Genomic DNA, 25653 nt, shown 5'->3' on the forward strand with positions numbered 1-25653 from the left:
CTGAATTTATTTAATGTAGTTTCTAAACTTTTTATGCATGTTCAATTTACGCCTTACATTATATAAAAAAATTATTCATATTGTCATTTCATTAATTTAAATATAGAGATTGTGTTGAACATTTTCTAGGTTTAAGATTAAATCAAAAATTTATGATGGGATAATATTGCAAATTAAAATAAAATTTAGAAATCACATTGTATATTTGGTCGAAGTTCAGAATCATATATGCCATTATCCAAAAATAAATCAAGGTTATAAGTTAATGATGGCTCCCATAAAATCAATCGTTTTTGGAAAAATAGCTAATAAGTATAGGCCAAATGCTATGTATGTGTACATGCACAATTTTATAATATTTTAAGTGCACTTTGCTCGAACGTTACCATAGTGTATTCGTAATGACGTCATCTTTATGATCCCACCCGCGTAGTAATCAAATTGAAAAGATTACCACAATTCGACTACCTCGATAATTATGCCCCGATGGTTGTTTTGAGACTAGCAACCTCGAGATGGCAATAACAAGTGAATTTATGTTTGGAATGAGATGATAAATCTGAAAAAGAGAGGTTATGCCAAGTGAAATAAGCATAAAAATAAATAAGCTATTTGAGATTTCCCCTCAATTGTGTCACAGAACGATGCCATAGAGAGCTAACTCTTAATATAGATGTATCATAACTAACATGTTTGAAAGTGGACAATTATTTATTATTTTTCCTTTCTTTTTTTTTCTTTTTCCGTAGGTCACGGCTACAACTCTTAATATAGAAAGACCAAATTGGAAAAAATAAGGGCTAATACCGTTAAAAACTCTAACTAACATGTTTGTGTCGTATTTATTTTAAACTAATTTTTTACATCACCAAAAACTTTCAGATGGGTATATATTATGTCGCATTTATCCAAAACTAATTTTTGCATAATAAAAAACCAAAAACTAGTATACTTATGCCACACCTACCCCAAAATTGTTATTTAAGTTTCATATTTACCCCAAATTGTAATGTGGCATAAGTATACTAATTTGCAATTTTTTCTATAGAAAAATAAAACTTAGCTTGGAATAATGTAGTATGAGTGTACTAATTGAAGATTTTTTCGTGATTTTAACATAAAAAATAAATGTGCTTCATGAAATTGAGAAAAGTGCGTCTTTCTTTAGAATTTGGAGCATGATCACTCAAGCGTCAATTATTGCAACGTAATCTTTTTTCTTTTTTAGTGGGATTGCTGGGTCATTTATTGTACGGATGGAGCACTGAAGCACCTATTTGTGTGGATTTTTACATTTTATTATTTACTCAATTTAAATTTGTAACAGACCCATTTTGACTTTATCTTAACAAAAATAATTGGAATTTTCACAATATACAAAATTGATTCACCAATCATTATATCATGATTTTGCGAAGTTCAAATAACATCTGAAATTTTCGTAAGAGAGTAAAAAAAGAAGGTACTTTTTTAAAACTCAATCGTAAACAAACATGCCAAAAATTCTTAACTATCGGGGCAAAAAGTGGAAGGACTTTAATCGAATAAATATTAGAGACAGCGGAGCTTATTTTGGATCTAATGTTTTCGTCCTTTGAATGGATAGACAAACACGTGGGCGCAGATTGTCGAAGGCCAACATGCCTAATGATCAATGGATAATCTCTCTCTCACACACATAAATATATATACATTAATTTAATTGTGATTAGAACAAATTTGAAAGGGCCACGTAGGGCTAATCAAACAAAGCACCCGCTGCCAACACTGGGCATCATGGACATCATCATAGGCCCTCACTTCTAAGGCAAGTTTTCAACTTTTCGAGAGAGAGCATTCCCCTGTCTCTCTGTTAAAAAGGCGAAGGGAAGCTTCTTCTCTCTCCATGCATGGCTTTTGATAAAGTGATCTTGAAAGTGATGATTGCACGTACTCGCGAAAAGGGCCTTTGATGTGCATGCAATAGTATCATCGCCTAGGCCTCCCCACCCCATGTGAAAGGAACATTTCTTAGGCCGGCTTTAGGGTTTAATCGGACGGAATCTATGACAGCGGTTTATCTTTTTGTAAGTTTTCTTTCGGGCCGAGGAGGAAATTGCCAGTGCCAAGGACATGCGCTTGGAAATTGAGCTTTTGATTGGGTTGGTGAGGATTGAATTTGGTAAATACAATCTTTGGGCTTGGATCTTGGTGTCTCAATTGGACCCAAATAGGGTTTAGGCCCATCTCTCTCTCTCTCTCATTTCTAAATTTATGTATTATTAGGCAATTAGACCAAATGCTTGAACAAAGATTGATGAATAAAAGAAGCAAATATGATGCATAAAAAAGCCAAATTTACTAGTAGAAAAGTAGTGCTTGTGGTGATGAAACCTTGGTTTTTTGACCGCTTGTACACAACCATATGAACTATGGACAATTTGCTCGCTACATAAGTTTTTCAACCAACAAGACCGATAGATGAAAATGGATCATGCACATTCCCATGATTTCCCTCGCCCAAATCATGCATCCAAACGTCGGCAAGAATGCAATCGATAACATCTTGAGCATCCACGATTTAGATCACCTGAGTCGCCCCAGTGAACGACATATTATTGTGCAACGTGTCCTCCGAGCCGTGCTTGGTGGAGTCGTACTTCTCTCCGTCGCCCCACAGTGCGTAAGCCTCCTCGCCATGCACTGCATCGTCCCCGATCATCAGCTCCTCCTCCGGCATCCGCAGGGGGACCACCAGGCCGATCAAGATGCATATGACGGATGTGACCACGAGGTTCCACCCGATGATGAAAGCACCGCCCACCAGCTGCTTCCCGATCTGGACCCCGCCCGAGCCCCCGTAGATTCCTCCCCGGGAGTTCGGGACGGGGAGGAAGAGGGAGCAGAGCGTGGGCTCGGCGAAGATGCCGGTGAGGATCCCGCCCATGTAGCCGGCCACGGCGTGGGTGTGGAAGACGCCGAGGGTGTCGTCGATCTTTTGGAGCAACGTCCACCTCTTATGCACGACCATCATGGTGAACCACGGGACGCTCCCGGAGAGGACTCCCATCACTATCGCCGCCCAACCTTGGACCAGCCCTGTACAATGTGAAAGGTTGCGGAAAGGCAACGTCAACAAAGTCAGTCAGATTCCAATGTGAAAGGTGGCTGGCTGGCTAGTCAATTGCAGCTGCTTAACAGCTGCAACTTTCTTAATTCAGCTGGTCAACGGGGAGTACCTGCGGCGGGAGTGATGCAAACGAGGCCCGTTATCATGCCCTGCACGGCTCCGATGACGGAGGGCTTCTTGAAGAAGATGACGTCGAGCAACGTCCACATTAGGAGGCTGGTGGCCGCGCAGACGTTGGTGTTGAGGACGGCGATGGACGAGTCGGTGTTGGCCGTGTAAGGGTCACCCCCGTTGAACCCCGCCCACCCCAACCACAGCAGCCCCGCCCCCGCCAGCATCAACAGCACGTTGTTCGGCGGAAACCTCTCTGTCCTTCGTGCACCGGGGTCCTACCTGTACAAGAATCACGCTGAAAAATTGTACATAATTCTTTCAACATCCGTGATACACTAATATACTTCAGATAGAGATTTATCCAGTGAGTAATCCTTCTTTTTTCTTTGTTCTTTAGCGTAGGAGGCAATTGTCAAGTTTAAAAATCGGGTAAATTAATGGGGTTTTGCTTCTCGTTTGTCAAAGATGATGATCTCAGTATCTTGAATCTGAAGCAAACCCTATATAATAAATCGACAAGCTCAGAGGTTATCAAATTTCGAAAGTCGAGGTCAACGCCGAATCTCCATCCTCATTGGAAGCTCTTTATTGGAATATAAAACACAAATATAATTACCTAACACGAATTTATTCAAACAGAATTTGGAAATGAAAATTTTCTTTCTATCAGAACATAAAAATGGAAGGTAGGTAGTCAAATTTCCATGAGAGAAAGAGATGAGCTGACCCAATAGGCGGTAGTGAAGCCGGCGATCCCGGAGGAGAGGTGGATGACGTAGCCGCCGGAGTAGTCCATGACGCCCCACTGGAAGAGGAAGCCGCCGCCCCACAGGCTGAAGGCGCCGACTGTGTAGCTGCACGTCAGCCACAGGGGGACGAACATCATCCACGCCCGGAAGTTCATCCTCCCCAGCACTGAACCCGCGAGCAGGATCAACGTGATGGCTGCGAACACGCCCTGGAACCACACCATCGATGCCATCGGGTAGAACGGCATCGCCATCGTCGTCTCCAGGAGCCCGTCCTTGCCATAGTGCGCCGTGGCAGGGAGCACGGCCTGACCTACCAGGTATTCCTGGTTGAGCGCGTGGCCCGCCTTGCCCCAGAAGGGCGCGAGCTTTTGCCCGAACGCCATCTTGTAGGCCCAGGTGACCCAACATACGATCACCGCCGCGAACGCATACAGCGCCATGAATGCCGAGTTCACCGCCCACTTCTTCTTGACGATGCTCCCGTACAGGATCACGAGGCCCGGCATGCTCTGGAGGCCCACCAGCGTGGCGGAGATCATCTGCCACGCGTTGTCCCCCTTGTTCAGCCAGACGGGCACTGCCGCCGACCCGCCGCCCTGGTATGCCATGGGCACGGGGTCCGGGGGCGGAGCAGCCATTTTCTAATCAGTATAACTAGGTTTCCCTCCCTCCCTAGCTTTGAAGGAATCTAGAGATAGAGAGAAAGAGCAACACGGCAAGAGATCAGAGAAGGAAGTGGAGGGTGAGACGTGTATTTATAAAGGTCAAAGCTTTTGGGTTTGTACATAAATAATACAGGAAGAGAGATCCATGGCATCAGGGGTACTTGAATTGCATCTCAGGTTATGACATATGGGGCATATTTTATAAGATTCCAAGGACGGTATCTTGTCCCATTGGTCAGGATGACCTGTCACAAAACGACAAGTTCTGGAAGACTTTCCTGACGGGCGATTAGAGTATTTTCACAAGTTCGAATCCCCTATAAAGGAAAATTTCACAAGATTCCATGTCCTGTTATTGCCTAAATTGATTCTATTATTGAACTCTGGAATGTATGTATATGTGTCTATCTTTTTACTTATTCTCGCCTGAATTAATGCAGATAGATTGAATCTTTCTATTAAGGTAGGGATAAAGCTCACTTATCAACATAAAGGGTTGATTCTCATTTTGGGACAATGATGCTTTTTGGAATAGATTTCGTTGCTTTCCTATTTTTATCATAAGCAAGACACTGATAGCTGATATTCTTTATAATGAGGAAGGCCGGCCTATTAAGTAGATAATCTCTTAGTCTATGAAATACTTTATTAATCTCACAGACTATGCGAAGCACAGGTAATGCGCCAGAACAAACAGCTTAAATATGAAATTTATTTTAATTTAGTGACGTGAGATGTGGAACCTTTCTTGATCACTAGAAATGATGTCACAAATTGGATTCTCAGAAAGAAATTTCTCGTGAAGCTCTTGTAGTCCCGATAATACATAGAAGGCTTGCTGTATATTAGATTGAGAAGTGACGACTTTGGTCCGGTGCGTAAAAACCGATTCAGGGTACGACAAAAAAGAAAACCACAGATCTGCTGCTTAGTGGAAGAAAAATTCCAAGCCCTACTGTCTTAGCTAGCGAAAGCCAAATAAAAAAACAACAAAACCATCAATAAACTAGTGATTTCAAACTCGATTATTATGGACCACGGCACTTAATTATTTGGCTTGGAGGGTTATATTAGCAGAAGCACATCTGTAGCAACTTAGAGAGGACTTTTTCCTGATCAACGACCGGGTCATGTGGAAACCGACAGCTCGCATGCTGTCCATCGCCATCATATTTCGGAATCCTGATGCATCTCTTGAAGCTTCGAATCCATCGAATATACTTCTCCTCCCTTACCCAGCGGCACCCATCAACACATTTGCGATTTATTCCATGGTTTACTTGCCCCTTTGCCTAGATGTAGGGATTCATCATATAATTTCTCCATCAATTAGGCATGATCAAATGTTGTAATGTGTTCGTCATTATTGGAAAGTGACTGCAATAACCGTGGCCCGTGAATCGTATTGGTTGTCTAGTGCTGCTGGTACATGCGCATATCAAGTGATGGATGAGACGACATATGAGATTTAAGAACTCTCCAGGCAGGTAAATTTCTCATTTAAATTAGAGGGCTTTTGTCGTTGTGGCTCTCAGACCTTGTCAACGACAACGACAACATTTAGGGTTCCATTTATTGCCGTCTTCTTTTCTTGTGTCTTCCTTTGTGGCCGAGGCCATCATAAACCCTAATGGCACTCTCTCCCATTGCTTGTTTCCATCCAATGAGTATGAGCCAATTATGTCAATTTCATATCTTCTAATTAAATCTTGAGATCAGTTAAGATACTCTTGGTCTCTTGTTAATGACGTTTTCTGGTGAATGTGGTTCTCTTATTTCCAAAGGCAGGCGACACTGTATGAAACATACCAAGTGTTGAAAATTTTGCATGGTTTAGAACATAAGGAAAAAGAAGAGTGCACGATTCAATTTCCAAAGAGCATTCGATAAATCCTGCTCCAAAACAATAATTCTCAGTTGCATGAACATTAATATCATCATCCGCTTGGATTTGCTACTAGTTAACCTAATGTCCTCATGCGTTCTTCATGTTGTTACAAAGGCAAGTCCTGTTCTTGTAAGCAACCTGACTTAGGTCATTACTTTCAATAAATACGGTGTAATGTCTGTGAATAACACAAATTACGCCGGGACAATGCGTCAAGATCTCAATCAATTAAAAAGTTACGCTGACTGGGCACAAATAGTGGATACTCCGACAATCTAATCTCTATGTGCACGAAAGTTTCCCTTACTGTTGGAGAAAAGTTACAGAAATAGCATGTCCCGACCCTCAAACTGTTTACCACGCCCCCAATGTAATTTGGAGATTAATTCACAAAAGAAACCGGAAGACAAAATAACTTCTACGATATTATATGGACTGCTGAAGCCAAAGATCTTGAAAGAACATATATATCCACATTCTTTTGCTATATAATAGACACTCTCACCGATAAAATTTCATTTTTCACTCATCTAGGTGTCACGTTGTACGAGCTCAAGAAAAATACACCCAGCAAGGCTAACCAAGCAATGTACACCAAGAGAACCAACCGCCCTAAATAATTTACAAATGCATATTCCATGTGTTATTACTATAAACACGAACAACACAACCAACTTTGATGCAAACAATTTTTTTTAATAATATTTTATTTTATTTTTCAAAATTTTAAATTTATTTATTTTTTCCTTTTTTTTTCTTTGACCGTTCATCGAATTGAGGCAACCTTGGCAAGGGCGAGCTCACCTTGTGACGCCCCAAGCACGTCATGCTCTACACATGTCATTACCAATTATATTTTCTATTGATTAATAGCAAGTGGAAGCATCATGAACACGTCAACATACATCTCACATCGAAAATCGCATGAGTTAAAACATTACACGTATATTTCCTTATGGTACCTTTAAATTTACAACCTATAATAGTATCTTAAATAGCACACCAAAATACAAAAGAATTGGGAAGGGTTCTATCTCCTAACTATTCACGCTTAAAGGCTTGTCTTTACGAAAGCAGACCATTTATTATGGGTCAACTGCTTCACCCAACAACTCGTCGCCTTCGCTATCAAAGTTGCTGCGAAAAAACGTCAATAAAAAATGCACCAATCTAAGAACAAGTAGCAAAAGGATGAAAGAAAAACAAAGGGGAGGAGGAGATAGAGATTTCACTTTCTTCAACAAAAAACACCGGAATACAACCCAAAAGGCTCTCAAACCACTTGGTGAGCCACAAGATCTAAAATATTCAACAAGAACATAGGAAATAACGAACATGGTCTAAAATACTCATCTTTTAATATGAAAGTCAAAACTCAACAAATCTCCACATTAACTTCAATTCTCTAAAAGAGCATTATCCCAAACAACACAAGACCGCTCTCCCTCACCATCTAAAGTGACCATACATGGCCACCCCCAAAATGATAAAATTGATGATGCACACCCTAAGCCTACATGAGTGTACTTAGTGTAGGAAATAAGGGATGAAATGCCACCAACTCTATCTAAACAACTCAAATGGCGAAAACATCAATCAAGTCCAAGCAATGCTTGAACTTGATCAAAGGAACTAATTTGGTCAACATATTTGCCGGATTATACATCGTAAATACTTTTTTCATCATAACCATACCCTTAACAACCTTATTACATACAAAATGATACCATATGTCGATATGTTTTGTAGGGGTGATCGGTTCCCGGTTCGGTCTAGTTCCAAGGTGGAACCGGGAATCGGACCGGGAAAACCGATTCCCAATTTTGGGAACCGTGGACCGGACCATTGGTTCCGGTCCGGTCCGGTTCGGTCCAATAGGATCGGCACTTTCTTTTTTCACTAAATAACAACCATTCATTAAAGAACAATCATGCTCCAAGACCGATCAATTTAATTCGGTTCTCGGGCGATCTAATAAAACTACTCATACGTGTTTTCACGTGCAAAATATTCAAACTTCACTTGCGTGAATATTAATCATAATTTATGTGTTTCACTCTTAATTTTAAGCATAAAAGCCATGAACAATTGGAGTAAAATCTGTGCTTGACTTAGGTTTTATAGACAATTTCTCTTCTATGCTTTAAATGTTTAGTCGATGTCGGACTCCGTTTGCAAGTGAGGGGAGCAAGAGAGAGAGTGAGCATGAGGAACTCCTAGAGCCTTATCCCACATCGAGTAGAAGATAAAACTAATAAATAAGTTTTCTAAGAGCTTTGGTGGTCTCTTGGCCACATAAGAGGTTGTTACCTCAATTGCAATTCTGATTGCAACAAATTTTATATATAATATTAATATATTATATGTGTTTATATATTATATGTATATAAATTATATATAAAAAAAATTGGTCCAGTCCGGTCGGTCTCGGTCGGTCCGGTTCCCACCTTGGAACCGGGAACCGGATCGCCGACCGTGGGAACCACCCAAAACCGGCCGGTCCGGTCCTGGTTCGGCGGTTTCCGTTGCACACCCCTAATGTTTTGTCCTCCCGTGATACATCATGTTTTTTTATTAACCGGATCGCATTTTGGTTATTGCAAAAGATAATGAAGGCTTCTTTTCGTTTCGCATCAAGTTTTGTAACCAAATGCTTCAATCAAAAAGCTTCCTTTACTGCTTTTGCTATTGCCATATATTCTATTTTGGTAGTAGATAAAGCAATTGTGTCCTGCAAAGTTGCTTTCCGACAAAGTGCAAAACCACCAAGCGTAAAAATATAATCTGTCAAAGATCTCATTTTGTCTAGATCATCTGTATAGTTAGAATCAACGAAGCCAACAATTGATAGTCCTATATCATAACCTTTATTAAAGACCAAACCATATATGGGGTACCCCGGATGTACCAAAGAATTCATTTCACAACTTGCCAATGAGTTTTATTCGGATGTGCCATATGCCTACTCACAACACTAACAACCCCTGAAATATCTAAATGAGTGCAAACCATAGCATACATGAGACTACATAGCACTAGAATATGAAATTGGAGGCATCTCCTCTTCCTCTTCTTTTGTTCTGGGCAACAAAGAAGCCGAAAGCCTAAAATCTGATGTCAAATGAGTATTTACCGATTTAGCATTCTTTGTGCCAAAGCGCTCAAATACTTTCTCAATATACTTCTTCTACGAAAGGTATAACTTCCTAACCTATCTGTCTCTATGAATTTCTATATCTAAAATTTTCTTGGCAGTTCTAAGTTTTTTCATCTCAAATTCCCTACTAAGTTGCCTCTTCAAATTTTGTATTTCTAATATGTTTTTCATTGCAATGAGCATCTCATTCACATATAATAATAAATAGATAAGAGAACTATCATGCAATCTCTTATAGTACACACAATTATCATGCGCGTTTCGTGAGTAACCATGACTCAACATAAAGCTATCAAACCTCTTGTACCATTGCCACGGAGATTACTTGAAACCTTTCGACCTACAAAGGTGATCTTCTTTACCCTCAATAAATCTCTCGGGTTGAGACACATAGATTATCTCTTTAAGCTTGCCATGCAAAAAAGCAGTCTTGACATCAAGTTACTCAAGTTCTATATCATAAAGGGCTACTAACACGAGTAACACATGGATAGAATAATGTTTTATAACTAGAGAGAACACTTCATTGAAATAGATCTGCTCCTTCTAACTAAAACCTTTCACTACCAAACGTGTCTTAAATCTTTCATCTTTAACTCTTGGAATTCCCTCTTTTTTTTGAAGACCCACTTGCACTCAACAGCTCTTTTGCCTTCAAGTAATTTCACAAGATGCCAAGTTTGGTTCTTATGAAGAGATTCCATATCTTCATTCATCGGAACAAGCCACTTTTCAAATTTAAAACAAATAGTGGCTTCATGGAATGTAGAAGGTTCTTCAATATCAAGCTCTTCAGTAACTATAAGAGCATATGCTACCAAATCAGTGTAACCATACCTTTAGGGAGACTTAATTTGTCATTTAGCCCTCTCTGCAGTCAAACTTTGATGTTGCTCAATTTATTCTACTTCTTCTTTCATAGAATCTGAAACTTGTTACTCATTGTCACTTTCTAGTTGAATAGGAACATATTCAATTATTTTCTATGGATGCTTTACATGAAGCTCCACCTCATTCCAAACATTCTCCTCATGAATACCAGTAAACTCAGTAACAACCCTTCTCTTTCCAAGCATAAAATTTTCATCAAAAGTAACATTCCTACTAATTATAAATTTTGATGACTGAGGGTCAGAACACCATAATCTATATCATTTAATCCCATTTGCATAATCAGCAAAATATACTGCTTGACCCAAGGTTCAAGCTTACCCTCTTTTACATGATAATAAGTATGACATCTAAATATTTTTAAATTAGAATAATCAAAAGGTTTACCATACCATATCTCATTAGTAGTCTTACATTCAATTGTGATTGAAGGAGAATGATTTACTAAATAACATGCCGTGTTCACAACTTCAATCCAAAAATCTTTTCCAAGTGCAGTATCAGAAAGCATACATCTATCTTTATCTAAAAGTGTCCAATTCATGCGCTCTGCCACCTCAGTCTATTGAGGTGTGTACTTGATTATTTGATATCGAACAATCCCCGAATTTTCACAATATTTGTTGAAATCACCTATGTAAAACTCAAGACCATTGTCTGCTTTGAAACACTTTATCTTCTTCTCAATTTGATTTTCTATTAACATCTTCTACTCCTTGAAGTAGCAAAAACGTTACTTTTACGCTTCAAGAAATAAATAGAGACCTTCTTGGAAAAATCATCAACAAATGTCAGAAGATAAACTGCACCACCCTTAGATGTTACTTATGTTGGTCCCCACAAATTGAAGTGAATATAGTCAATTGTACCCTTCATTAAGTGTATATCTGTATTGAAACTTACTTTGCGCCGCTTTCCGAAAACATAATGTTCACAAAAGTCAAGTAAGACCATATGATTCTCACAAAGCAAACCACATTTAATCAAGATAGTCATTCATCTTTTGCTTATGTGGCCCAATCGCATATCCCACAACATTGATTTTTTAGAATCTAAAGAGGATGCTATATTTAGGGCCTGCATGGTAACGTTTATGTTTTTCTCAATTTTTATTCTTTTCTATTCTTTTGTTCTCTGGAACAAAAAAAGAATAGAAATTCATTTGATAAAACTTTTGTTCTCGGGAAAAGATTTGGAACAGAAATAAGAAATAAAAAATAGTAAATTCTTGTTTCCGGAAACAATTTCTAGAAATAAGCAAATTTTTCTTTTCTTTCTTTTCTTTCTTTTCTTTTGTTTTTCTTGCTTGTTGCGGCCTTGGGTGGCTGCCTACCAACCACCAGCCACCTTCGCCTGGCCGCCGATGACAGCCACCGATTACCGTTGCCACTATTGACCGCTGGCCGTCGTCGTAGGACCGCCGACCGCCGTTGTCGCCGGACCGCTGACCGCCGTTGTCGCCGCCGCCCGTCGCCCGTCGCCGACGGGCGGCGGGCAATGGCAAGCGAGTGATGGGCGGTGGCGAGACGGCGGTCGGCGGTCCATGAGCAAGAATAAAAAAAAACAAATAAATACAAAATAAAATTGTATCAAATGTATTTCTATTCTTTTTCTATTTCAAAAATATAAATTTTGTATAGTTACCAAATATCTTATTTTATTTAGAAATTGTTCCCCATAATAGAAATAAAAAAGAACTATTTCTAAAAAGAAACTGTTCCCCAGCCAAGAAACGTTATCATGCGCACCCTTAAAGAAACCACAACTGTACTTCCTTGTAAAATGTAAAGTTTTTTTTTTTTTTTTTTTAATGTTATCTCTTATAATAGTCAATGAGCCTTTTGAAACTTTCAAAACCCCACCTCCACCTATGTACATGCATTCAATGGAATCTAAAGTGCTCAATGAAATAAGGTTTTTCTTCAAACCTGGGATGTGTCTAACATTTATCAAAATTCTTACTACATTGTCATGACATTTAATTTACATTTTACCAATAATTACAATCCTGCAAATTGCATTGGTACCCATCAAAACTAAACCATAATTGATTTTCTCATATATATGGAACCAATTTCTATGTGGACACATGTGGTATGAACATGCTGAATCCAAAATCCATGCATTATTGACATGACAATCTGAAGACAAAACAGTAAGAACATTGTCTGTATTAACGGACTTGTTATTTTTCACTAAACTAGCCAAATCAGAATTCTCCATGAATTTCTTCCCCTTGGCTTTGAGCATTGGACGCTCACTTTAGTAGTGCTCAAATTTGTGACAGTAGTAACACTCCACTTTACTCTTATCTCCGTTCAATCTAAATTTCAAACACGCTTAACTAATATTGCATCTATCACAATGATTTGACCTTTTCCTGGCAATTAAGCCATCAACTTTATCACCATTGCTACTCGCATTCAATTTGTACACATCTCCACGGAATTCAATGAGGCTTTCACATCCTCAAGAGCTATGGATTTCCTTCGATATAGCATAGAATTCACAAAATTCTTATACAAGCTTGGCAATGAACATGACACAATTAGGGCCTGATTTTCATCATCTAACTTCAAATCTAGATCTTTTATATCCATAATGATTTTATCAAATTCATCTAGATGTTCTTGGATTAGAGTACCTTCTTGCATCTTTAGCGTGTAAAGACGCTGGGTCAGAAATAATTTTGTTGTAAGAGATTTCTTTATGTAGAGGCTCTCCAAGTTATCCCACAATTCCAAAGCTGTTTCTTCATCTACGATTTCACGAAGCACCTTATTGGATAGAGATAATCGGATGGTGCTATGCGCCTTTTCTTCCATCTTCTCAATCTCAACTGTAGTCATATCGTTGGTATAATTTCTATCCAAGTCTCTAATCAAACCTTCTCGACATAGCAACGCCTTCATCTTGATCCTCCATAGCCCAAATTATTTTGGCCATTGAATGGTGCCATTTTGAACTTGATAGATGTCATCTTGAAGAAAAAAATCAAAATTTCTTTGCTCTGATACCAATTTGTTGTGGAAAAACGCTAATCAAAGATGTACCAATCTAAGAACAAATAGCAAAGGATGAAAGAAAAACGAAATCACACGAGACATAAGATTTACGTAGAAAACCCAAAATGGAAAAAAATCATGGGGAAAGAGAGATTTCACTTTCTTCAACACAAAACACTAGAATACAATCTAAAAGACTCTTAAACCACCTGGTGAGCCACAAGATCTAAAATATCCAACAAGAAGATAGGAAATAACAAAACAGGAAATAATACAGAGGCTAGGGTGGGAGATGTGCTATTAAACACATTCTTTTTATAGCCTCCTTTTAAAAATTCCTAAAATAAAAGGTGCATGGTTTAAAATACTCTTATCTTTTAATTTGAAAGCCAAAAGTAAAAAAAAAGCCCCTTAACGATCTGATCAAATCGCCATGGAGGTTCAAGTACTAAGCTACAAAATAGTGGAGAACCCACTGTAGGAGTCCTTCATCAACCAATATAGTAGACGCATACTTAGCATAGAAGCTTTCTAACCCATGTATAGACATAGCCTCATTATCATACACATGATGCATAGACACTCTAAAAAACATAGGTGGTGAGTTGTCCACCCTGCATTTTTTAAAAAAGTAAAGGAGTAAGCCGAAACCCAATAGGTGAAATCTCTAAGTTTAAGTTAGTAAATCATTTTACCACTTAATCTAACATAACAATCACAAGCATTTAATACAACATAATCAATGCATGAACGCACACCTTACCTTCTGTTGCAAATGCCTCACATGAATGTATGGTGTAATCTACCATGTATAGCATGTAATTTCTTAATGCATTGGCATCATTTGGTGCCTTATCAACATGCAAATATGTATATTCATGAGCATGCATCATGCTTGTCATCCCTTCTCCCCCCAAATACTTCCAGGGCATCTCGTCACACATACGGGACATCCCAACTTATGGGATTCTCAATTCCAAGGCATCCTGCACCATCCGCCCACAGGGCATCGCAACTTATGGGCATCTCAACTTTTGAGGCATCCCTAAATATCTCAAGACACCCCGAGATATTGTCACACACCACTATATAGGTGATGGATCACATTTTACACTTCATATATAATCATGTGATCACACGTCATTAATATCGCATGCTTTTTTGTGCATCAAGAATATAACCAACACTCATTTCGACAATCGGCATTCATTTTACAATACATTTTTATGCATATCCTTACCTCACTTTTTCAATGCTTACATACGTCAATAGCGATATCCATACGCTTACCTCTTTTCCATTTCTCATGCAAATATATTTAATAATTATCTTCTTTTCATAAATATCATTGTTTTGCCCTACAATGAAAACATATGTAGGTGCATTCGGTAAACATCAAGTGAATATGAGCAGTGTAGTGATACTTTATAAGTGAATATGGACAATGAGTGGTTATATTTAGAAATAGATATGAGCAATATGTTATGATACTTAGCATGTGAATATGAGCATTAAGTGGTCACATTTAGAATGTGGATATGAACTATATGTGATGATATTTAACAAGTGCATATGAGTAATAAGTGATCATATTTAGAAAGTGAATATGAGCCATATGTTATGATACTCAGTAAATGAATATGGGTACTAAGTAGTCATATTCAAAACATGAATAATACTCAGCAAGTGAATATGAGCAGTAAGTGGTCATATTCAAAAAGTGAATAAAATATTATATGATGATACTCAGTAAGTGAATATAAGTAGTGACCAGTAAGTTAAAAGTGAATATAATAAGTGGCTAGTAAGCTAAAATTACGAAAATAATACTTATAAACCCAACTTTTACCATTTTCACATTTTTAGACTTTCAACGTATCATCACACCTCACGGAAATTAATTAAACACCTTTTTGCATAAAAGAACTCAACAAAAACAAGATATATCACCACTATAACTCAACACACCATTATTAGAACTTGCTCACACTTACCATAAAGTTCAATTATAATGAAAATTAATAATCATTAACTAAGTCAAAAGTGTAAGTAGATCAGACCAACTTAATGCCTAGTGTTTTCAATTACCTTGAAAGCAACTTCGAGTTCAAAATCTAAGTCACCTTCAAACAAAACAACACAACCGAAATTAACAAAGCCTATTTTCGAAAATGATAAAATCCATTGGTAGAAAGTAGTGAAAATCCACAATTTACCTTTTTCGAACTAAAAAAATCAAGACAGAATCTTGGTATATCAAGAGTGGGACATTTGCTTCTATTTGTTGAAAGTGAAAGATTGGAGAAGAAGTTGATGATCGATGGTGGTCGGAGGAAAAGCTTTTAATTTTGGAATTTGAGTGTTCTCAGTATCCATCTAATTTCGGATAAAAAAAATAGTATCATTTTATTCAATTAAGAAGTATTAACTATGGTTAAAAATTATGATGAGCTTGAGGATAAGATACTAAGTAGCCCAATGAATGAAATTCAAGTGTTCCTATGGAACTAGGTAGAGCACAAATGGTCCAATAGAATTTTAACATGAAGATATCTTGGAAAGTATAAAGATAAGTCTATTCCATTTGGCCAAGTATTGTATGACTGATCTATGCATTAATGAATGAAAGTTTAAAATTAGTGATTTCATGTATGGAGTCAAGACTACCAAGTGCAATGTATCAAATTAAAGCAGGTGCTTAAAATTTTGATTGAAGAATGAGAAGTCGTGTGTAAATGGAGGAAGAGTAGAAATTTAGGAAGCTAACTTTTGTTATGAACCTCTCTTTTTGGACATATATGAGGCCAAGATATTTTAAATCCATAAAAATGATTGAAAATATAAAAAATTAGGAAAATCTCAAGATAGTAAATTTAAAGCTTAAATATCTTCAAACATGAAATTCAGGACATACATACCAAGTGTTACCAATAATTTAGTGGCGAATTAAATATTGTCGCTCTACACTGCCAATGTACACATCAAAATCTATTAACTAAATTTTATCACCTCATATTCCTATTGATCCCATCGTGGAAATTAGTTTTAAATACTATAATTGAAAATGGAAATTTCCAGTTGTCACACACCAGCGACGACAAGGTTGCCTTAGTTTGATAATCGGCCAAAGGAAGACGGAGGATGGAGGAAAAAAATATAAAAAGAAAGAAAAAAGAAAATATTATTAAAAAATTATTCACGTCAGTATCGATTGGATGGTCGGCGTCCATGTCAACATTGGTCGGATAAACTTAATTGTCATAATTGCAAAAGATTTATGACTCAATTGGCCAAAAACAATAAGTTTAGAATTGAATTTGTTTAATTGTAAAAGGTTTAGGACTTTTTGGTAGTTTTGCCCCCTAATGGCACTATCTCCGTTGCTTGTTTTCTGCCAATGAGGATGAGCCAATTATGTCAATTTCATATCTTCTAACTAGGTCTTGGGATAAGTTAGCATACTCTTAGTCTCTTGTTAATGACGTTAGCATACTCTTAGTCTCTTGTTAATGACGTTTTCTGGTGAATGTGGTTCTCTTAGTTTTTTTCCAGAGGTAGGTGACAATGTATGAAATGTATCAAGAGTTGAAAATTTTGCTTGGTTTAGAACATGAGGACAAGGAGGAGTGCACGTTTCAATTTCCAAAGAGCATTTGACAAATCCAGCTCCAAAACAATTATTCTCTGCTGCATGAACATCAATATGATCATCCACTTGTGTTTGCTGCTAATTTACCTAATGTCGTTTTGAGTTTTTCATGTCGTCACAAAGACTAAGTCCTGTTCCTGTAAGCAACTTGACTGAGGTCATTACTTGCAGTAAAGCCAGTGTAATGTCTTTGAATAACACAAATTATGCCGGGACAAATGTGTTAAGGTCTCAATCAATTATAAAGCTATGCAGACCGGGCATAAATAGTGGATTCTCCAACAATCTAATCTCTATTAGCTTGAAAATTTTCGATACTGTTGGAGAAAAGTTACAGAAATATCATATCCCGACCCTTAAACTGTTTACCACGCCATCAATGTAATTTGAAGATTAATTCACAAAAAAAACGGGAAGACAAAATAACTTCTGCGATGTTATGAACTGCTGAAGCCAAAGATCTTGAAAGGGAAAAAAAGAAAAAAGAAAAAGCCAAAGATCTTGAAAGAACATATAAAGGCACATTCTTTATGCTATATAATTGACAATGTCACCAATAAAATTTCACTCATCTAAGTGTCACATAGTATAAACTTGAGAAAAATACACCCCACAAGGCTTTGAAACAAGCGATGTACACAAGGAGAACCAGTAGGCACAAATAATTTACAAATGCACATTCCACGTATTATTACTATAAACATCAATAACACAACCAACATTATTTTTAAATTGGAATTTTCTTTCTTCAAGTTTGCAAAATCTTGTTTCCCATGTTTTAGTCGTGCTTTGAGAGCTTTTGATTTCAATGTGTATCGAACAACCACCATTCTCATTATGGGTCGACATTGGTTCTTGTTCGATGATGTTCCGATGAAAACTTTTGGACACACTCTTTGCCACTAGAATTTCCTTTTGTGATTTTGCCATTTGGGAAAAAGTGATGATGGCATAAAATTAAAGAGAATCTAAAAGGACACTTCCAATAGTCAAGACAGTGAGCAAACATGATGAATAGATGAATATGTGCCATCATATGAACGCTTCCGGTATGTATACTTCCTATGAGGAAACATGATAGATCAAGTAAACAATTTGATCCTCTTCATCATTCTTATTCTCAATCAGATCATTCATGTTATTGCTTCATACTGAGAAGGACATCCTATCCCTTTAATATGCCATGTATCTATTCACACTCAACTTGGTGGCAATATAGAATGCTGAAGCAAATAGGTAACAAAACAATTGCAGTGCATAACAAAAATGAATCCATAAACAAATTGATTCAACACACTTCCACTGTAGTATCCGAGTCTCGATTGATTGATTCTATTCCCAATGACCCAAAGCTATGACATATTGTTTCCATCTAATGACTTGAATCAAGCACAACAATCTTCTTAGGGCGCGTTTGGTAACGATTCTGTTCCCGAGAGCTGATTTTGACTAGAAATGATTATTTTTTATTCTGTTTCCGGGAACTGATTATGAGTAAAAAAACGCGTTTGGTAACTGTCCAAAATTTTTGATTCGGAAATAGAATTTCATTTGATACCGTGCTAATTGATTATGTTCCAAATTAATTTCTTTTAATTTTTAAATAAATATAAATATATATATATATATATATTTTTTTTTTTCCTCTTCTCCTATTCTTCTTCTTCTTCATGTGGCCGGTCAACGAGGGCCGACGACACTTATCGGAGCGTCGCCGGCCCTCGGTGAGGTCGGCCCTCGTCAGTTGAGCCTCGCTGGTGGCTGAACGAGCCTCGCCGGGCTGGGTGAGGTTCGCCTGGCCATCGGCGAGGCTTGGCCTCGCTCGATCTCGGTGGGGCTGGGCGAGCCTTGCTCGGCTGTCGGTGAGGCTCGCCTAGCCCCCGCTGGTGGCTAGGCCGGCCTCGCTGGTGGTTGGGCTTGCCTCCGACGAGCTCGCCGGTGGCTGGGTTTGCCTCCGACGAGCTCACCGGACCTAGCCCTAGCCTGGCGAGCCTCCGGCAAGCTCACCGGATCGGCAAATGGCGACCGGCGGCGAATGGCGGCGACGGTGGCAGACGGCGGCGGGCAGTGCGGCAATCGTGGGATGTCGGAAGGGAAGAGAGAGACTTTCACTGTTTGATTCTTTTTTTGATTCTCGGACGGAGAATCATTTTTTTTTTTATTCTCAATTCTCTTCCCAATCTGTTCCCGGGAACAAAAATTTTACTAAACGCGATTCTCGTCCCAAATTGATTCTGGGAACAAAAAATCAGAATCGGGCATTGTTTGGCACGTTGCCAAACAGGCCTTTAGCCTTTGGTGGGGAATGTTTAACAACTCATGGTAGTGGAAAGAAATTTTCATTCTACATAACGAAGTCTGTAGACTTATTGCACCTAGGCTCCTTCAGCTACTTAGATGGGGGAACACACGAGCGAGAAAAGAATTGTTCCTCATTCAAAAGTCAAAATTTCTGTAAAATAACCAACCAAAAGCTTAAGCATGTTGCTTCAACGTCCCTAATCAATAATATCCTATGCCATAGTGCACCGTTCACACAATTCATTTAAAGATCTGAGCCTAATAGCCTGTTAACTAGGGCTAAACAGTGTAAACAGACAATTTTAAATTATCAATAGATTTATTGGGCTACATCACAAACACGAAGGGGAGCACCCAAATGTACAGAAACTTTAATCAATCTCTACAAGATGACTGGTTGCCTTGATTACCTAAGTTGCAAGCCACAATCGTCACCAACTTTAAACAGAATCTGATGACTTCACTCCGTGGCACCTGAAATATTCTCTGAACCCGTACACACTTTGGTCATAATTGAACTGGGAAGAAGAAAAGGAGAAGGATAGAATCAGGAAACCCTTAAAGCAAAGGCGAAAGAAATATTATGACTAACCAGATCCTTTACAAGTTTCTAAGCATTTTGGAGACCACATCCACTAACAATTACGAGCAGACTGACACTCATTCCAAGTGGATTCCATTTAATTCTGAAAATGTAGTGGATGAAAAGCTGACATGGTATGAGTGAAAGGCTGTCCCAACTCTAATTTAACTATAAATGCAATATGCATGACTTAAGCAACCCATCACTTCACTGATGTTACACCTCAAACATGCTTCAAACTTACAGGTAGAACCTTGACAGAGTACTTTGTAATATTAGAATCAGCAACTCTTCCCTGATTAGAAGCCTGCTTAACCAAAACATCAAGAAGCAGTTTCAGTTGATAGTGAAATATGCGAGCCCATCTGCATATTGCAATTTATATATGTATATTGAAACCTAACAAAGGAAAATTTTAAAACCAAAAAAAGAAAAAGAAAAAAGGGATGATCACCAATGCTTTTGGAAACTTCCATAAGAAAGGTCCTCAGTGAGTGGTCTTGGTTTTGAAATATTTCTCCATTCCATCAAGGAGAAAACAACACATTAAAGGCCCAAGTGGAGAGGTGGTAATAATGTAGTATAAATGAGATAGAAGTGTTGGAGAAATTTTTCTAGAATATTTTGAAGCTGACAAAACATTTCTATCAGTCTAGTCTGAAGTTTTGCAGACTCTACTATTAAAGTTTGAAGACCTCCGGACTACCAGACTCAAGACTCAAAGTCTATTCTCATTGACAGTTTCTAATCCATTGAATAAAGGCTATCCAGATCTGAATGCTTCATTAAGGATTTGGCATTATCAACTGGAGAAGATCTCTTGGCTGAATATGACATAACGGATTCATTTATTCAAATCAAGAATGATTAAAGATCCGATGATTGGCGAAGTATTCTTGGAAGGTTCTACTTATGGAAACCAAGATCCTGATTGTATGGATGAGCATGATTGATGGGCTATTGACATGTTCCTTTAATAGCTCGAATGATCTTCCTAATTGATTCTGTCCAACGGGAGGATTGGAAGAATTCCTTTGGTAAGTGCCAACGGGTATGATGGCACAAAGAAGTATAAAAGGAAGACGTTCTAGTTGTTCGAGGAGGTGCACGATAGAAGAATTCCAAAGTCTGAAGCTCTTTGATTCTTAGTCAATTCACTTACTGAGCGAAATCTTGTACGCAAAAGAGAGTTTATATTTTTAATAGTTGAGGAAGTGTGGTAGAATATCTACACTGTGGAATCAAGGGAAATCATTGTTGTAAGATCTCTTTTGTTCATAGTGAAATCCAGCCGGTGGGCTGTTAGTGCAGAAGAGTGGACGTAGGCTTGGAATAAGCCGAACCACGTTCAATTTTCTCTTCCCTACTCTTTGCTTTACTTTGATCATAGTTTGTTTTGTTAACTAAAGGAGAGCTTCCTTTCTATTGTCTGCCTAGTATTGCTTTCATATCTTGAAAAATTATTTCTAGGTGCTTATACTAGCTATATCAAGAAGAATGACAAAATTTATGTGATGAAGGGAGAAATGAGATAGAAGAATGACAACCTTTATGTGATGAAGGGATATTCCTCTTGCCTGTTCAGGACTATGAAATATCTCAATAAATGGATATTCCTTCCTCAGTCGTGATACACAGAACCCAGGAAATTTTGGACACTCCACCTGAAAAGTGTGCACAAGAAACGGATGCATATCAAGCTAATCCTTCATCATTAAGACTAATTTTGAAAACTGGCTATGAACAACCAAGGAAAATTGAAACATCAAAAGTTTAAAAAAAAAAAAAATAATCTGTATTAATGTGGAGCAGCCAACTGACGGCAACATTACAAATAAGACCAATTTGTTAACACGTTCACTGCACATAAGCCAAAAATTGACTTACCCTCATAAATTTCACATGAGGATAAAAATTAACAGCTGCTTCCTCCAGCACTTCGTCTAGATGCTTTGTGTAATTACCTCTGTATCATCAGTATGGTCAGAACCATGGGGAACAACGTCGAGGAGGAGAAAAGTGAAAGAGGCAGAAGTAAAATGATACCTGATCGTGAATGCAACAACCGCAGGATGACCTTGATGAAGAAGTTGCACAAACTCACGTTCCGACGAAAAATGAATCAAAGGTGATGGTCCAAGATCCTGTGGATAACCAGTATAGTACCTATAAAAGTTTTGTTATAGGAAAAATAAAAATCGACAATGAGATTCATGGGCAAGATGTTTGATCAGACAGGAGTTTCCTTGGCAATGCCTAGAAAGCTGGTGCTGAAAAATCATAATCCTGCTTGAGCACTGAAAACCGTCAACCATAAGTTCTTTGTTATGTCAAGCACCATTATCAAGTTTAGCAAGTTGTTGTTGTCGCCATTCTTATTTTAAAAGAATGCTTGTTAAATAGATCGAACACATAAAAAATGTGCTTAGACAGAAAACCACTGCCTAAGGGAGTTTAAATTGAGGGAATCTTTTTGCAAACATGCGGAATAGTGCAAATTTTAATTTCTCATAGACTCAATATTCAAATGCGGAGAATGATGAGAAAGTACAAGTAATAAAATGAAGAAAGAGAATGACGTTCACACTTGCATGTTGCCCGAAGATTGCACATCATCCTATCCAAAACTGAATTTTTTTTACCCATTTAAGTTTTAAAAGAACCAGATCCGCCTTCCGGACTTCGATTGAACTTCCTAATAAGGTTTTGTTGAAGGCCTCAAATCCTGCATCAGAATGAAGTACATAATAAATTCTTATGTTCTCATTTCATCATAACAAGTTCAAGAATCAAGAGATCGATATGTCGCATAAAAAAATAGGAAGTAGAACACCTAGGTGCTTGTTTTATTAGTGTAAGATATGTATAAAGTGTCAAAGAGATACGGTTAACCTCAAATATCACACCATCCATCATTACAAACTCGCACGGCGATCACACCAACAAATTTCAACCCAAAACCCCACCCCACTTGCTATAGAGTTAAGCTTTTCAAGCCAAGAATCTCAAATCTCAATTGTTCAATTATATACTAGAGTAGTCAGTGACTGCAAGTTTCTAGTCGGAGCAAAACAAGAGCTTCTCTTATTGAGAAGTATATGTTCATCAATCGATGGGCTTGATTCTATACCAATGGCCATTATAACAAGGAACTGTGCTACCTATATACAATATATTCACTGGACTAACAGTTGACCATTAGTTAATCCCATTGATCTGCTCACCTTTAAAGCACCTACCAAGCTACCACAAAGAAAAATAACAAACAGCATTGGACAAGGTTTTAATGTCTCTTGACATGCCCCTTCTCATAGAGTCACGAGAGTATTTATGAAAGCTAGTATTAGCCTTTTGTCATGTACAACGGGGAGCTTCTGCATTCGCTGATTTCCAGTAATCAGGATGATAAGTGCAGCTCGAAGCATCAGTGATAGATTAACAGTAATGATCGATTCCAGGAAAGTCCCTGCTAACCTCATGGAATTCTATTCTAAAGGTGTTGACTGACTCGCTAATCTCTGTCAATTTTATGATGTAATAAAATAAGGAGGGTGGCGCGATCATGCATCAACTAATTGATTGAGGACCAGACGCTGCCATCGATGAAGGGTCCACCCAAAGCACCGTCTGTTTTTTTGCCACTCATTTTTTGCATGCTGGTTCAGAAGTCCACTTTGTAGCTGACATTCAAACTTCCATTTAGAGTTCTCTTCCATCGACTGAGGCTACACGCACTATCTCATTTATCATGCGCGATTTATTTTGCCAACAATCTGCAAGGTCCTTATTTTCTCGTAGATGATGAAGACAAATATGAAGATTGACATGTGGGTAGTTTGGTCCAACATTGAAGCCCAACAACGACATGTCATCTTGGGCCAAACTCTAAAGCGCATTGCAAGTTCGTGAGGCCCTCTGTATCTCCGTCCAGAGTAGCACTTGTGTGCCTCTGCAGTGGCGAGGAGACAACACTCCACGTGCAGCAATAAGGACTGCAGCTTCACATCCCCACACTACATGACTACTGAGAATATTCTTAAAGCTATTGATAGCATGCTGCATGCTGGTTCACAAGTCCACTTTTATTATATACTAGAGTAGCCATTGACTGCGAGTTTCTAGTAGAGCAAAACAAGAGCTTCTCCTCTTGAAAACTATATGCTTATCACTTGACAGGCTTGGTTCTATACCAATGGCCCATTTTGCAAGACCCACACCCACTCAAGCAAGTTATGCGGGTCTGATTCTACAAATAGTTCAGAGGTCTTCAAGGATTAAATCAAGGATCATAAGATCCTACCAAATTTATCAAATTAATTAATGGCTAAAGTTTGAAATTCCAACATTGTTTTGCTCAATTATATGCATATCAACTATTTAGCAGTCATAGGCCATGTACTTGCATTGCCAGTAGAAAACTCAAGTCCAAAACAGGGCGAGAGCATCAATAATCCCACTCTTGTACAAGAAAAGATAACTATCAAATTTGAGCTTTCCAATTAGGAGTCCAATAAATAAGCTGACAACCAATCGATCCAATGAAAGAACAAGTCATCTGTATTGCAAGAACTATATCACATCCTAAAATGATCACCAACGGAATGGCAGATAGCTGGATCTAAGTTAATTGCAGAACTTCAACATGGAAGATACCATTTGCCAAACGAATTTGTGAAGATAATGGAGGAACGTTAATGTTCTAGCCGTTTGTTTCGATACAGAGTCCAATTCTCTGAGCAGATCCGAGTGAAGCCCTGATTTGATCATCAAGGAGATGCTAATAGTAATTGATTACATTGTATTGTCAAATATGCAAAGTCAATCAGCATCAGCAACATATCTTGCTAGCAAATCATCATCAGCACCATTTCTTGTTAGCAAATCGCAGTTTGCCCAAACAAAGCTACAGTTTTCTAACTCAATAAGTTGAGGAGTCCGGACTGCCATTTGCCTACTTAAATTGTTAGCAAACCGAGTGATTAGGAGACTGCAGCTATTTGCTATCATCCATGCTTTTTAAGATTATGAAAAACAACATATTTGACTGCCATAAGGCCTTCTCAGCTTGTTACACGAACAACGGCAGATGAAGCCAAAGTAAGCATGGACTAGCGATGGCAAATTCCTACCTAGGAACCAAAATGCGTTAGCTTTCAGGACTTCCAGTTGGACGAAATTCCAAAAGAGAAAACGACAACGACCCGGTGATCAGTCAATCAACTGCAGCCACAAGGAGTACCAAGATGAAGACACCTTGCAGGAAGGCGCGTACAAAGATGACGTGGACCGATTCAGTAATGGTGTCTTGGAATCTAAAACAAATGATCAGAAGATAGAGGAAGATATTCACCCAGATTTCATGTGATACTTCATTCCGCAAGTCTGATAAATTTTGTCCATCCTAATCAATTCCACAGCCCCAATTCCGACAAGACGCAACACATAAAGGCACACAACGTTGACTCCACGCAAACACTAGCAGCTGACCAAAAGGCACGAACTGGAGGAATTTTGTCCGAAAAAGCAAATGCAACCCAAT

The 25653-nt window shown here is 38.3% G+C and overlaps 2 protein-coding genes across 2 annotated transcripts; both read right to left on the reverse strand.

Moving 5' to 3' along the window:
* Window positions 1–2316: 2316 nt before the first annotated feature.
* LOC104418008 (ammonium transporter 3 member 2) lies at window positions 2317–4691 on the reverse strand. The gene is given in 4 exon segments (XM_010029215.3): window positions 2317–3078; window positions 3219–3478; window positions 3480–3502; window positions 3951–4691. Coding segments are annotated over 4 exon segments (1464 nt in total). The 5' UTR covers window positions 4614–4691; the 3' UTR covers window positions 2317–2560.
* A 15280-nt stretch (window positions 4692–19971) lies between these two features.
* Window positions 19972–22760, reverse strand: LOC104430641. Its single transcript, XM_039301859.1, has 6 exons — window positions 22702–22760; window positions 22161–22280; window positions 22002–22080; window positions 21692–21778; window positions 20359–20421; window positions 19972–20049 (listed from the first exon to the last, which is right to left on the reverse strand). The coding sequence occupies exons 1-6, from the start codon at window positions 22758–22760 to the stop codon at window positions 19972–19974; spliced, it is 486 nt and encodes a 161-aa protein (XP_039157793.1).
* Window positions 22761–25653: the final 2893 nt, after the last annotated feature.

The sequence above is a fragment of the Eucalyptus grandis genome, chromosome 9 (assembly GCF_016545825.1).
Source record: "Eucalyptus grandis isolate ANBG69807.140 chromosome 9, ASM1654582v1, whole genome shotgun sequence".
Lineage (NCBI taxonomy): Eukaryota > Viridiplantae > Streptophyta > Magnoliopsida > Myrtales > Myrtaceae > Eucalyptus > Eucalyptus grandis.

Excerpts from the sequence above, each read along its gene's own strand:
- LOC104430641 (XM_039301859.1), bottom strand. The coding sequence starts at position 22,760 with ATGGGTAAAAAAAATTCAGTTTTGGATAGGATGATGTGCAATCTTCGG. Across the intron at positions 22,281-22,701 it reads AATCTTCGGGCAACATGCAA|GTACTATACTGGTTATCCAC; the intron begins GTGTGAACGTCA and ends AAACTTTTATAG. Across the intron at positions 20,422-21,691 it reads TATTTCATAGTCCTGAACAG|GCTTCTAATCAGGGAAGAGT; the intron begins GCAAGAGGAATA and ends TTGGTTAAGCAG.